Source organism: Camelus bactrianus, chromosome 1, assembly GCF_048773025.1.
Source record: "Camelus bactrianus isolate YW-2024 breed Bactrian camel chromosome 1, ASM4877302v1, whole genome shotgun sequence".
Lineage (NCBI taxonomy): Eukaryota > Metazoa > Chordata > Mammalia > Artiodactyla > Camelidae > Camelus > Camelus bactrianus.
The window spans coordinates 56,118,334-56,132,959 of NC_133539.1; the positions used below are offsets into that span (position 1 = coordinate 56,118,334).

A 14,626-nucleotide genomic window follows, 5' to 3' on the forward strand; every position below is an offset into this window, starting at 1 on the left:
AAGTTTACTCTGGTCTAGGCCCTTATTATGTGGAAACTATACAGCTCACTAAGAGGAGGGGCCTTTAGAAATTACTGGGCATTAGCATACTGAACTCATTTGATTGTAGCTGGGAAACTGAGGACCAGAGAGGCTGACCCCTTTAAGGCCATGGAGATAAGGTGGTACCCTGTAATGATTTTTATTAAAAGGAGATTACTTTTGTTTCCCTGTTGTAATGGATTGCTGTGATCAAGTCTGCGTCACAGTCAAAGAGGATGTTCATATCTGAGTTCTAGCTTGGATTCTTGTTTCTTGGCTCACTTTATGAATCCAGATTAAACATTCTTGGCACCTGCACTTTAAAGCAGAGGCTCTACGTGCAGGCCTAGATGACAGATTAAAAACATGTTGAAATCTTTCCCTCTGCTCTGAACACATTAAAAAATAGATTATAAAAATAAAGGGGAAGGGTATAGCTCAGTGGTAGGGTGCGTGCTTAGCATGCACAAGGTCCTGGGTTCAATCGCCAGTACCTCCATTAAAAATAAATAAATAAACAAACAAACAAACAAACCTAATTACCCCTCAAAAAAATAATAAATAAATAAATAAAGATAAAAACTAATACAAAGACATTTAAAAGAACTTAAAAAAATTAATAGCCACCCTTAACAAGGAAGGAGACTTCCATAATCTACAAGTGAAGCCTTCTCCCTAAAAGAAAGAAATAGCTGGGAACCTGTGGTGCTGAGCAGGGACTCTGAACGGTGGGGGGCAGACCTGTGTTACCTGTGTTGACTGAAGCGGGCAGAAATTCTCCTAGTCTAAGCCAAGTCCTCCTGCCTGGCGCCTTGGGCTCTACCTCTTGGTGTGATAAAGGCTTAGCGTTGAGCTGCAGGAGGAACGGAGCCAGGCCCTCTAAAACAAGAGATGTAGGTACAGGCTCAGAAATGCTTCACCAGACAAAGGCCCAGTCTGGAGCCTGGCCCCTGGCAGCCCTGGGGTTGAAGTATTAATAAAAACCTCCATGAGTCAGGCCTACTTCCTTGTTGGTGAGGCCCTGGGTAGAGGTTCAAATGGAGGCCCACATACTATACATATAGATATTTTAAAAAATTATAAATCAAGCTAATATCTCTTTGGTAAAATATGTCCTATATTTTTCACAAATAAATCTTTATAAAAAAATTGAAAGGACAAGTTTACATTTAAAATTCTTAGACTCCTTGGGATTGCGTACTGGAACGTGGCAGCAATGGAAGAGGCTGCCCGTGGCCTGCCTTTCGTCTGGCTCTGTTCCACATCACGAGGGGCCTGTCATGCTTGCATGTGATTGCTCTTCCATTTTCTGTGTACACATCCCTGCAAACAGCTACCACTTGGCCACCCCTGGGGCTTAAGTATGAACAAATAGCAACATATAACCTTCCCTCAAGAGTCTGAATCCTGGGAAAAAGCCCATGTAGACTTTGGATGTGGGCTTGGGACCATTTGTGCAAGGAATTCCAGGGTGTCTAAGGGCACGAGTAGCTCTAGGGAGGCATAGTCCCTTGGACTCCTCAACCTATAATGATGTGCAGAGCTCTAAAGAATGAGACCAGGAGCTGTCCCTCTTGCCAGGTCAAAGAATGCTACTGCCCAGGATGCTCAGGAGAGAAATCTGAGGATGATCTCAGCCCAGGAATCACAAAGCATCCAAGGAATGCAGACAGCAGGAATGAGCCATGGAACATAAAGAAAATGGAAGAATAAATTCCTGAGCAAACAGAGCAATTTGAAAAGGGTATAGAAAGTACTTTTTATATCCTTAAAGAGGTAAAGGAAGAAATAACAACAATAAAACTATGATAAAGAACCAACTGGAATCATTGGGAAGGAGAATGTGGCAAGCTTATCTATAAAGTTTGAAATAAAATGAGCTCAGTAGTAAACTAGACAGAGCTGAAGAGCAAATTAGTGAGTAGAAAGATAAAATGAACAAATATTCCAGAATGCAACATACTGAGGTGCAGAGTAAGATAAACGTAAGTAAGATAGAAGTAAAGGGTTTATATTTGGGCTTTCTATTCTGTTCCCTTGACCCATGTGTCTGGTTTTGTGCCAATACTATGGTGTTGTGATTACTATAGCTCTGTAGTATTAAGTCCAGGAGGGTTATTCCTCCAGCTTTGTTCTTTTTCTTCAGTATTGCTTTGCAATTCTGGGTCTTCTATGATTCCATATACATTTTAGGATTATTTGTTCTACTCCTGTGAAAAATGTCCAGGGTAATTTGATAGGGATCACATTAAATCTGTAGATTGCCTTGGGCAGTATGGCCATAACGATATTGATTCTTCCAATCCAAGAGCATGGGATATCTTTCCATTTCTTTAAGTCATCTTTAATTTCCTTAATCAGTGTTTTGTAGTCCTCTGCATATAAGTCTTTCACCTCCTTGGTCAGATTTATTCCTAAGTATCTTATTTTTTTGGATGTGATTTTGAAAGGGATTGTTTCTTTATTTTCTTTTCTCATATTTCATTGTTAGTGTAAAGAAAAATGCAGCTGATTTCTGTATGTTAATCTTGTATCCTGCTACCTTGCTGAGTTCTTTTATCAGCTCTGGTAGTTTTTGTGTGGAGCTTTTAGGGTACTTACCATATGATCGAGCAATCCCACTCCTGGGCATATATCCAGAGGGAACTCTAATCAAAAAGATACATGCACCCCAAAGTTCATAGCAGCACTATGTACAATAGCCAAGACATACAAACAACCTAAATGTCCATTGACAGAGGACTGCATAAAGAAGCTGTGGTATATTTATATAATTGAATACTACTCAGTCATAAAAAAGAATAAAATAATGGCATTTGCAGCAACATAGGTGGATCTGGAGATCTTCATTCTAAGTGAAGTAAGCCAGAAAGAGAAAGAAGAATACCATATGATATATCACTCATATGTGGTATCTAAAAAAAAAAAAAAAAAAGAAGACATTAATGAACTTAACTACAAAACAGAAACAGACTCACAGACATAGTGAACAAACTTATGGTTACTAGGTGGGGGAAGGGGTGGGACAGGATAAATTGGGAGCTCGAGACTTGCAAATATTAACTACTATATGTAAAATAAATTAAAAAGCACAAATTTCTTCTGTATAGCACAGGATATATTCAATATCTTGTTGTAACCTAGAATGAAAAAAATATGAAAATGAATATATGTGTGTATTTGTATGACTGAAATGTTATTCTGTACACCAGAAATCGACACATTGTAACTGACTATATTTCAATTTAAATAATAATAATAATAATGAGAAGGGGAAGGGGAAGGGGAAGGGGAAGGAGAAAGGGAAAGGGAAAGGGAAAGGGAAAGAGAAAGAGAAAGAGAGTAAAGGGAAGCACCACGGGGAATAGGAGCAGAAGATCCAGAAATTCAGAGTAGAGAGAATGGTGGAGAAGCAATGCAAGAAAAAATAATGGCTGAGAATTTCCCAGAACTGAAGAAAGGCATGAGCCCACAGGTTGAAAAATTCCATTGAGCAGTAGACAGGATATGTTTTTTTAACTTCATATCTCATAATAAAAGAAAAGAAAAAATTGCAAAAGTGTTTGGAGAGAAAAATCAGATTATCCACAAAGGAACAAAAACCAGATTGACATTTTATAGTACTATCTTTAAAGTGCTGTGGGAAAGTATTTCCGAACTTAGAATTTTTATACCAGCCAAACTGTTATTCAGGAGTGAAGGCAAAATAAAGACACTTTCATAGGATATCACGTTTCATAGGTCTAGCTCATAGAATATTGCAAAGATTAATTGCATTCATTTAGTAATGTGCTTAGACCAGTGCTTAGCATGCAAATCACCATTATATAGATGTTACCTATTAATCTGATTAAAAGAAGGATAAAAGGACATACTTCAACAAGAAGAAAAACAAACCCAAAAGGAAGAAGCAAGGTTTAAGAACATGATGAGCAAAAAAGAGAAAAATATGCAATTAAAAATTTTAAGTGTTGAGTTTTTTTAATGATTTTTTTTTTTTTAAACAAGAAGCAAGTATTAAAACTCTCGATCAGGATTGGCAAACTATGGTCCACAGGCCAAGTTGGCGTATTGCCTTTTAAAATATGGCCTGCAAGCTAAGGATGATGTTTACATTTAAAAATGGATGGAAAATACCCTACTATTTTGCGACATGTGAAAATTGTATGAAATGAAAATTTCAGTGACCCTAAACAGGTTTTCATAGAACACAGCCAACCCGTTTGTTCTGTATCGGCCTTCAATAGATGCAGCAAAAGTACTGTTTGACAACACTCAACCCTCGTTCGTATATGAACTCTAAATAAGCTGAGATCAGAAGGAAATTTTAGTAACTTAATAAAGGTTATCTTCAATAAACATAAAACTAAAGGTGAAACTCGAGAAGCTTTGTCCTTAAAGTAAAAAAACAAGATAGTGATTGCTTCATCACCACTATTATTTAGCAATGCAGAGAAGATTCTAGCCCAGAGCTTATTAAACTAGGCTATGACCCATTGCCCCCAGGGACATTTGGAAACTTGGGTGGCATTTTTGTGCATAATAATGATTAGGCACATGAGGTGAGTTTGGGGGAGGTAGGCTGGCATGGATACTAAACATCCTGCCCTCCATGGGGCAGTCTCATACAACAAAAAATTGTTTGCCCAATATGGCTGTAATAGCATCGTGGCTGAGAAATGTTGAGTCGATGCAGTGAGATAAGAGAAGAAAAACAAGGTATGAGGATTAGAAAGAAGCAAAACAATCTTTATTTGCAGACAATGTGCTCATTTAGAAAATCAAATAAAATAAATTATCAGAACTAAGAACCTGAGTTCAACAAGGTAACTTATTATGAAATTGGCATACAAATATTGGTAATTTTCCTGTGTATGGGTGATGTGTAATTAGAAATATTTTTGAAAAAATCATATTCTCAATAGCAACAAATAGCAAAGTACCTAGGGACCCCTTAGTAAAAACATGTGCAAGGCATTTATGGAGAAAAGTATAAATTGTTCCTCAAGCATATAAAGATTTGACAAAAAGAGAGGCACACCGTGTTTATAAATGGGAAGATGTATGCTTCAAGAGGTATTATTTCTCTCACAAGCATTTTATACTTTCAAGTCCTTGTAATCCAAATCCCTACTCCTAGTATAACCATGCTTGTGTAAATTAGCAGCTTTTCTTCTCTCAGAAAGTATATAAAAGCACCAAGAACAATTCCCACAAATTCCATTCTCAGTGAAACTAATATATATATAAAATCTATGAACCACTAAATACTTGTAAGGACTACAGAAATCAGCTAAGGTCAGGCAGCATGGACTGTGGGAGAGGGTCAGGGGACTCTCAGAAGGCTTGAGCAAAAATATGCTTCCTGGGGGCAAATTTGGCAATATTCAGAAACATAAATGATTGTATTTTATGATCTTAGCTGCTAGGCTCTAGTTACTTCTTAAGGGTCCTAGAGAAACTCACATATGAGCATAATGAGACAGGTACTAGGAGGTTTGTTGCAGCATTATTGTGTGTAATCCAAAAAATAAGAAGCAATCTAAATACCACATATGCAAATGTTAAATAAAAACAATACTGTATTTTGTTTATAGTTCCTTTTTCCTAGCTTTATTAAGATACAATTGACATATAACGTAAGTTTAAGATGTTCATGATGATTTGATACAGGATTTTCGATATTCAATTTTCATATTCTTTTTCACCAAAAGTTACTACAAGATAGTGAATATAGTTCCCTGTGCTATACAGTATAAACTTGCTGATCTATTTTATATATATTATTTAGTATCTGCAAATCTCAAACTCCCAATTTATCCCTTCCCATCCCCTTCCCTACCTGGTAACCATAAGCTTGTTTTCTGTCTCTGTGAGTCCTTTCACCCATTTTTAAATCACATTGTTTTCTGCTGTTGAGCTGTATATGTTCCTAATATATTTAGGATATTAACCCCTTATTAGATACATGGTTTGCAAATATTCTCTCTTATTTCATAGGTTGCCTTTTCATTTTGCTGTGCAGAAGCTTTTTAGTTTGATATAGACCGATTTGTTTATTTTTGCTTTTGTTGCTCGTGCTCTTGGTGTCAGAGCCAAAATACCATCGCCAAGACCAATATCAAGGAGCTTTTCCCTTAAGTTTTCTTCTAAGAGTTTTACATTAAAGTCATTCATCCATCTTCAGTTAATCTTTGTGAGAAATGTATGACAGGGATCCAGTGTCATTCTTCTACATGTGAATACTCAGCTTTCCCAGCACCACTTATTGAAGAGACTGTCTTTTCCCTATTCAGTATTCTTGGCTCCCTTGTCAAATATTAGGTGACTGTATATGTGTGGGTTTATTTCTGGGCTCTTTATTCTATTCCATTGGTCTACGTGTCTGTCCTCATGCCAGTACTATACTGTTTTGATTACTACAGCTTTGTAAAGTTCGAAATCAAGAAGTATGATTCTTCCAGCTTTGTTCTTTCTTAACAGTGCTTTGGCTACTTAGGGTCTTTTATAGTTCCATATGAATTTTAGGATTGTTTTTTCTCTTTCTGTGAAAAATGCCACTGGAATCTTGATAGGGATGAGTCTATGTAGGGCTTTGGGTAGTAGGAGCATTTTAATAATATTATTAGTTTTTCTAGTCCATGAACATGGAATATTTTTCATTTACATAAGTTTTCTTCAATTTTTTTCATCTATGTTTTATATTTTTTAGTGTACAGATTTTTCACCTCTTTGCTTAAATTTATTCCTAAGTATTTTATTGTTTTTCCACAGTATTGTAAATGGAATAGTTTTCTTTATTTCTTTTTTTAGATAGTTCATTGTGTATGTATACAAACACAACAAATTTTTGTATATTGATTTTGTATCTTGCAACCTTACTGAATTTATTAGTTCAACAGTTTTTTGATAGAGTCTTATTAGGGTTTTCTATGTATAAGATCATGTCATCTGCAAACGGAGGTGATTTTACTTCTGTTCTGATTTGGATGCCTTTTTATTTCTTTTTCTTGCCTGATTTCTCTGGCGAGGACTTCCAGCACTGTACTAAATAGGAGTGGTGAGAATGGACATCTTGTCTTATTCCTTATCTTAGAGTAAAAGCTTTCAACCTTTCACTGTTGAGTATGATGTTAGCCTTGGGCTTGTCTGTATAGTTCATTTTTGTTTCATATGTGCGTTTATTATAGAAGTATAGTGTAGTACATAAGACCACGAGGGTCAGGTTGCCCTGTTCAAGTCCTGAGTTTCAACACTTAGTAGCTGTGACCTTCTGCAAGTTATTTTGATTTTTTTTTTAGTATTTCAAAATATGAATTTGTCCAATATAGGACATTCCATGGTGTGATTATTTAATAATCACACAATATCTTCAAATATGTTCTAGCCTCTTACATGCAACTAAAATGTCTTTTGGCTGAATTACTAACACGAGACAGTGCAGGGCACAGACAACAAGCTATGAGGCACATCTCATATTTCCTAATATTTCATAGTATCATAACCCTTTAATTTAAAGAGGACAGGAACTGAAAGGGAGTAGACTAAATACTGGTAGGTACTTGAATTTGTCCATGTGTTTCTAAAGTGTCTTGCTGCATCCTCCAGGTCGCGGTCTCCCAGCAGGACAGGCTGAGGTGGAGATGATAGAGCGCGCACGGGAGAAGCGCGCTTGGGAAGCTACCCTCCCCTCTCTGAGTGACACGACCCAGTTTGAGAAGAGGAGGAGGATGATGAATGCGATGGAGAGGAAGGAGTGGGCCTTCAGAGAGCAGGAGATTGAAAAGTAGGTTCTCAGTCACCCAGACAACTGCTCCTGCACTGGCAGGAGTAATGTTAATACTTTTTATTTGTAGAGCATTTTCCCAAAATGTATGGATTTAAAAGCAATCCTTAATCTGTAGAATTAGGAAGCTTTCAGGAGCAATTGCTCTATAATTTTCTCTCCAATAATGTAAAAATGTAAAATGCCTTCTTTGTGTGTGCAGTTCGCTGTGGACCCCAGATTGAACAGTTCCTCCAGGCGTCTCTGATTCTTCCCTTCCCTTTTCTCTTTAGTGTCTTATCTAGACTGTCACAGAATCCCACTGATTTCTGCAAAATGTCTCTCAAGCAGTCCCTTTCTGTTCCTTCCCAGGGCCGGGGTCCCTAGATGCTGGCCCTCCTCCCATCCATCAAACAACCGCCTAGCTGACCCTGTCTCTCTTCCCTCTGGTGCTGAATTCACAGTCAGGACACATTGGATTCTAGCTAATGGGCATTTTCTATTTAAAAGACCAATTGTAGAATTCTTTAATTAAGAGATGAGCTCACACTACATAAATAACAATGTGCTGAGGTATTTCTGGTTGAATTTTCAGTCATTTTAACTGACATATTTTCAATAATGAGGTTGTCTCTGGAATACAGAGAAATGATGAGAACTGAAAAATTATAGCTCCCAAGCAAGAAGGAAAGGAAGGGTTGTTGAGGGTGTCCTTTGTTCTGGGCTGCGCTGAGGCACTTCGCTGCTCGTAGCAGTGCTACTAAGCCCCGGACAGTGTGCTGACACACAAGAAAGTGGGGGACTCCGTGTGGTTCTGAATCCAAAATATGTGTATCTTTTGGCAACACCTTCTGATTAATCATGAATGCAGACTGATGTTTGGTAAAAGCTTACAATTTAATAGAAAATAGTGTTTGGGGCAAAGTAGGGGTCAGATACCCAATCCTGTCTGCAGAAATTTGAGTTTATTGCTGCACTTTGAAGAGGTATATTCTTGTCAGGAGGACATTAAAAATGTAACTGGCCAGAGTGAAGACATCACCTGAGAAAGTGGGTACTTTGGTTAAACTGAGGTTAATTTTAATAAACAGCTTGAGTCCCTCCTACGTGCCAGGCTCTGTGTTATGAGTTGGGGAAACAGGAATGAACAGGAAGACAGAGTTCCTTGTGATCCATTGGAACAGGGAGTGAGGAGTGGGAGGGGGAGCAGGTGGGCGAGGATGGAGCAAAAGACCTTCAGACCAACAGCTCTCAGGCAGGGTCTTCAGATGATTCTCTCTATACAAAGTGCTAGGAGAACCCAGGCAGGACAAGAGTTCATTCTATTTGAGGTGGTTGAGGGTTTGGAAAAGCTACTAGAAGAGCTGGGTATTGAAGGGTGAGTAGAAAGCCATTACGTAGATGATCAGCCAGTGATGGTGACGATAATGATGGTATGCATAGGGCATGCAATACTTAACAGGGTGCTTATTTCGTGCTAGAGCCAAGTTCCAAGCCAGTCGTTCTCAGAGTGTAGTCCACAGGCCAGCAGCATCAGCAATGCCTGGGAACTCATTAGAAATGCACATTCTCAGGCCCCATCCCAGACCTCCTGAATCAGGGGGGTGGCCGCAGCAGTTCGTGTTATAGCAAGTCCTCCAGTTTTTCTGACTAATGCTCAAGTTTGAGAGCTACTGTTCTAGTACATTGTATATGTACATTAACTCATTTAATATTCACAACAACCTTAGGAGATGGGTACTATTACTATGTCCATTTGATGAATGAAGAAATTGACGTAAGTGATGAAGTTGAGAATTGAACCTAGAATTTCCAGCTCTAGCAAGAAAGGTGACTGATGGGTGTGCTTATTTTTGTACATTTGAACATCTCCATATTCACCTGTTGCTGCTTCCCCACCCTCTCATGTGTATTCACTGTGAGAAGCTCCACTGGTATGACATGTTTGCTCTGTCCTTTTGAGTTGATCATTCAGCTCCATCTGCTGAGGCCATACTTCTTGCTTGTCTGTGTGGCTAATCTCAATCCATGTTTATCCTCAAGTACTGGGTTAATGGCTGCTCTAAGGAAGCTTTCCCCACCATCCTTCTCCTTCCCTTTGATCACCTGGAAATAGTGCTAGAAGAAGGGCTCTGCTGTGTCTTCTCCCACACAAGTCTTTTCATTCTTCTGGCCTGGTATCTGTCTCCTTGTGTTGTAAATATTGCTTTAAATGCCTGCTTCACTAGACCAGCGCTTCTTGAGAAAATGTGTTTTATCTTGTCCATCATTGTTTGTTCCCTGCCTGGCATATGTATGAATAATGTATTAATAAACACTTGACAAATGAGTGACAATGAATTATTGTATGGATTTTAAAGTAGGAGTAAAATGTTCAAATCTCTATTTTAGGGAGGAAAATCTTGACATCTCTGTGGGGAAAAGATTGCAAAGGGAAGAGACTAGACTAGCAACTAGAGTCCAAGTCAGGAGAGAGATGACAAAAACATGAGCTCAGGAAGTGATGCAAGAAGTGTTTTAGAGGAGGAATCATTAGAGGAGGAAAGAAGATGTAAGAGAAGGGTTAGATTTCTAGGGGAACAAAATGGGTGTTTTTGTTTTTTTTTTTTTTGAGGTTGTCAGGGGTTAGTTGGAGATTCCAGTAGACAAATTCTGGTTCAGAAATATCTGGGCTGGAGGTACATGTTTGGAAGGAAGATGTGCATGGTTGTATACACATGAACAAGGTGGTCCTGGGAGAACAAGGCGAAGTGAGGGGAAGGGAAACGGAGACTGAGCATCCATGTGTCAGACGCTGCTGTTTTCACATTCACCACTTGAGGGCGCGTGCCACCACCTCATTTTCTCTCACGCCTTCCTTTGCTTAACCTTCCAGCAATACCAGCCAACCTGGAACTGTGCACACACATTTTGCTGTTCATTTAGGACCATCTGCCCGGAGAGTTCTTTCTCACCCCGTCTCCCTGGCATCTCTTCTTCGTGCTCCAGAGCCACATTTGAACATATTCCTATGATATGGATACTCCACACTGAGTTGCCACCCCCAGATCTCCAATTCATCTGTCACACTTAGGCCAGAGTGGCTTTTAAGATACACGAATATATCAGCCCCAAAGGAAGGTCCTGTTTGTGGCAGGTGTTTCCTTTCTAGCAGAATGCCCTGTTTGAGAGGCCGTATACTTCTGTATGTTTTGTCATTTCCTTGAAGGCTGCAGGAGATTCGCCTGGAAGTTCTAAAAGAGCTGTTGAAGAAGCGTGACAAGAATCAAAATGAAGTGAGCATGGCGCGCCTGAACGCCCAGTGGTCTACACTGCAGGAGGCAAAGGAGGCAAAGTTGGCACAGATTCAGCACACACATGTCTCAGGTGAGCGCAGTAGGAGCTGTGGGAAGGATGGAAACAGTGAGGATACTGGCTGATTCAGCTTCTGTCATGCCCACCTGTCCATGACAGCCTGGGCCACACAGATGACAGATCTGTTTTCAGTGTTATGTTCTGGCTGCGGTGAGTGAGAGTAATGGAATTCATTCAGTTCAGTCGTCTCCCTGTGAAGAGAACTACAACTGGTTTACTTGTCTGCATTTGGATCGTTCAGAACAATATTTTGGCGATAGTCATGGAGGTATGTTTTATTTTAGCGATGAGAAAACTTACGGGAAAGGGAAAGAATATAGAAGGGAAGTTGGAGAGAAGAAATATCATCAAGGATTATTCTGATTATGGGTCACAGGTCTATGGACCTCTGTCTCGCCTTGGTCGGTTCCCAGACAACAACTCAGAGGACTTTGTAGTGAAAAACCACTATCTCAGCACCTATGAAGGTAAGCAGTTCATATCATCGCAAGTCCAGTATAAGAAGGTTATCTTAGAAATGTAAATTAAACATATAAAATATAGCCATTTAGATTAAAAACTAATAAAATACTTGCAATAATAGCAATTATATGTTTAATATTATTAATATTATAAGTTCATAGAAACTAATAAAAACTGCTAAGACCGAAGTAAATATACAGATACCCTATACAACAGTTTATCAAGGAGTAAAGTCAATAAGCTACTAAACATTTAAACATGTTTAATGTCACTAATAACCAAAGTTATACAAAAATGAAATCAAAAAACCTTTTATATCAGGTTTTTGAAGCAAACAAGAAATATATAATGAAATCAGCCCTTTATGAAGAAATACTAGGAAACTAGTGGGCAAGGGGATGGGTAACTAGGGGATAAATTGATGAAGAAGTTTGTATCTGTTATAAAGTCCAAGAGAGGCTTATTTAAATTATTTAAATTTTAATTGACAGGTTTAAGTATCATATGACCAAGATTACAGTCACACCATTGAACTTGTAGCTCTGGCTGACCACCTCCAGAGCAGAGAATGATAATCTGGTGTACATCTGCTTTACAATGGTGCTGCCATGTATCATATGATCGCTAATTTTTTTTGTTGATCATTGTGGAATGTATTACTTTTTTGTGGGGCAATGTTTTCATTTTAGAATGCATTTCTTTTTTTATAATCTAAGACACCAAGAGTATAAGTTAATGATATAGAAATTTGCTTTGTATTTCAGGGACAATTCAATTATATGAGGTACACCTTATCAATAATTCTAAATGAATTAGGCAAACAGCTATTAAAATTAACAGTATGCTTTCAAATGCTAAGTTTAAGCACCCAGATACTAAAATAATGTACTTCTTTCCCATAGGATTAGTTGAACTGGAATCATGTCTCCCAGATTTTGTGACACAACCCCGAATCAAACCTCCAAAGCCAAAAGTCACCACCACCAAAGATGGTTTTCTAAAGAGGGCCGCAAGGATGGACCGTGAGTTGGCAGAGGTTCATAAGGTATAATTCTTGTCTGGAAGACAAGATGCTTCTAGTGGGACTTTCTGCAGGGAAATACTACACTCCCAAAACTGCACTTCATCTTGGGCAGCAATGTCCAGTAGTTCTCAACACACAAGCTTACATTCATTTCCTCTCTACACTTTTCTCTTCTGGCGGGTTGCCTCTGCTGTGCTGAGTCAGTGGTTTTTGTTTTGTTTTTTGTTTTTTTTTTTGTCTTGCCTTCACTTCAGATTATAGGAAAACCTCTGGGAAGCTATTCTCCCCATTTGCAGAATTCACGCTACTTTCTAAGCGTGGTTCTGCCTTTGGATCTACACAATAAAATTTGACACAACATTGAGGTGTAGCAAGTGTCTAGTGTTAGGAATTACTTTTGGTTTTAACAGTGTAATAGGCCTCATTTTCTCCCTTTTAGATTAGTTACCAGAGCATCATGAAGAAAGGGAGTCATGTTCAGCTCCCCTCTCATCTAGTTTAAACTCAGCTAAATGGGCAAGTCTGATGGTCATCCCCATGTCCAACTCCACAGCGTCATCCGCTAGCTAGGATTTCTCTTTTGTTAACTGGACTACAGGTGTACAGACTTTAAAATCTGTGGTTTATGATAGTGATGCTCCGTCCTTAGCCTGCGTCAGAACCACCTGGAGGGCTGTTTAAAACACCAGTTGCTGGGTCCTACCCACAAAGTTTCTGATCCAGTAGGGGTGGGGCTGGAGTATTTGCATTTTTTTGCAATTTTCTGGGTGATGCTGATGCTGCAGGAAACCCATTTTGAGACCACTGGTTGATGACATACCCTCATCACTGGTCCAGCATGTTTGTTCATTTAGTTTTAGTAACATTATAAGGATCCATGGGAGCCCACATGCAAGACAAAAATTAGGACTTTGACAATAATTTACGTGTATCTGTGCGGTTCTTTCCCACCTCGTCCTCGTCCCCCCGTCTCCATGTACCTATTCTGAATTCTGTGTTCATCATTTTCTCACTTTCTGTAAGATTTTTTTGCAGTTATATTTATTTGATAGGGTATGGAAGTTCCCTTCTATTCCTAATTTACTGAAGGTTTTAATCATGTGTTTGTGTTGAATTTTATCAAATGTTTTGCCTGCATCTATTAAGATAATTATATTTTTCTTTTAAAAATTATTATTGTAATAAGGAACATTTATAGTTTTTTACAACTATTAATCTATCCTTGCATATTTAGTATGAACATAATTTGGCCAGGGTACATTGTTTTAATACATTGTGGAATTTGATTTACAAAGATGTTCAGAATTTTGAGTCTACATTCATGAGTGAAATGGCCTTCTTTTTCTTTCTCGGTTTGACTATATGTGGTGGTGGTGTCAGAGTTATGCAAGTCTTCTGAAATGAACTGGGGAGTAGTCCTTCTTTCTGAGCTTAAATGTGTTTGAGATGTTCTATTTCTTCAGTTTGGTAGAATATTAGTATAAAATTATCTGAGACTGATGTTTTCTTCATGGGAAAAATTTTAAGCACTCCTTCAATGTCCTTACAACTTACAGAACTTTCTGCATTGTTTTGACAAATTGTATTTTTAAAAATTGTGTTTTCTTTACAAATTTAGTTTCACCTAACTTTTCGATTTTTTTTTGCGTATGGTTGTTGATAGTATTACTTTAAAATCTTTTTAGTGTTTGTTTTATCTATAATCATGCCTACTCTTTTCATTCATAACATTATTTATTTGCGCTTTTAACTCTTTTTTTCCTTAATCAGTTTTACTGGAGGCTTGTTTATTTTCTTGGTTTTTTTCCCAAACAATGAACTTTTGAGTTTGCTGATTTTCTCTATTATATATATTTTTTTCAGTTGCATTAATTGCCACTCATATTTATTGTATCTTTCTATTTTCTTTAGGTTTGTTTTATAGTTCTTTTCCTAACTTAAAGTACACATGTAGCTCATTAATTTTCAGTTACTCATCAGTTTTACATAAGTACTTAAAC

The 14,626-nt window shown here is 38.1% G+C and overlaps 1 protein-coding gene across 3 annotated transcripts in view; it reads left to right on the top strand.

The window, feature by feature from the left end:
* CFAP91 (cilia and flagella associated protein 91) overlaps nt 1-14,626 on the top strand; it is a 70,986-nt gene that overhangs the window by 18,332 nt on the left and 38,028 nt on the right. For all 3 annotated transcript variants that reach the window (XM_074364199.1, XM_074364194.1, XM_074364195.1), the window contains exons 7-10: nt 7,630-7,807; nt 10,995-11,152; nt 11,425-11,607; nt 12,505-12,647. In XM_074364199.1, coding sequence (XP_074220300.1) covers nt 7,630-7,807; nt 10,995-11,152; nt 11,425-11,607; nt 12,505-12,647 — 662 coding nt within the window. The remainder of the gene's footprint in view (nt 1-7,629; nt 7,808-10,994; nt 11,153-11,424; nt 11,608-12,504; nt 12,648-14,626) is intronic.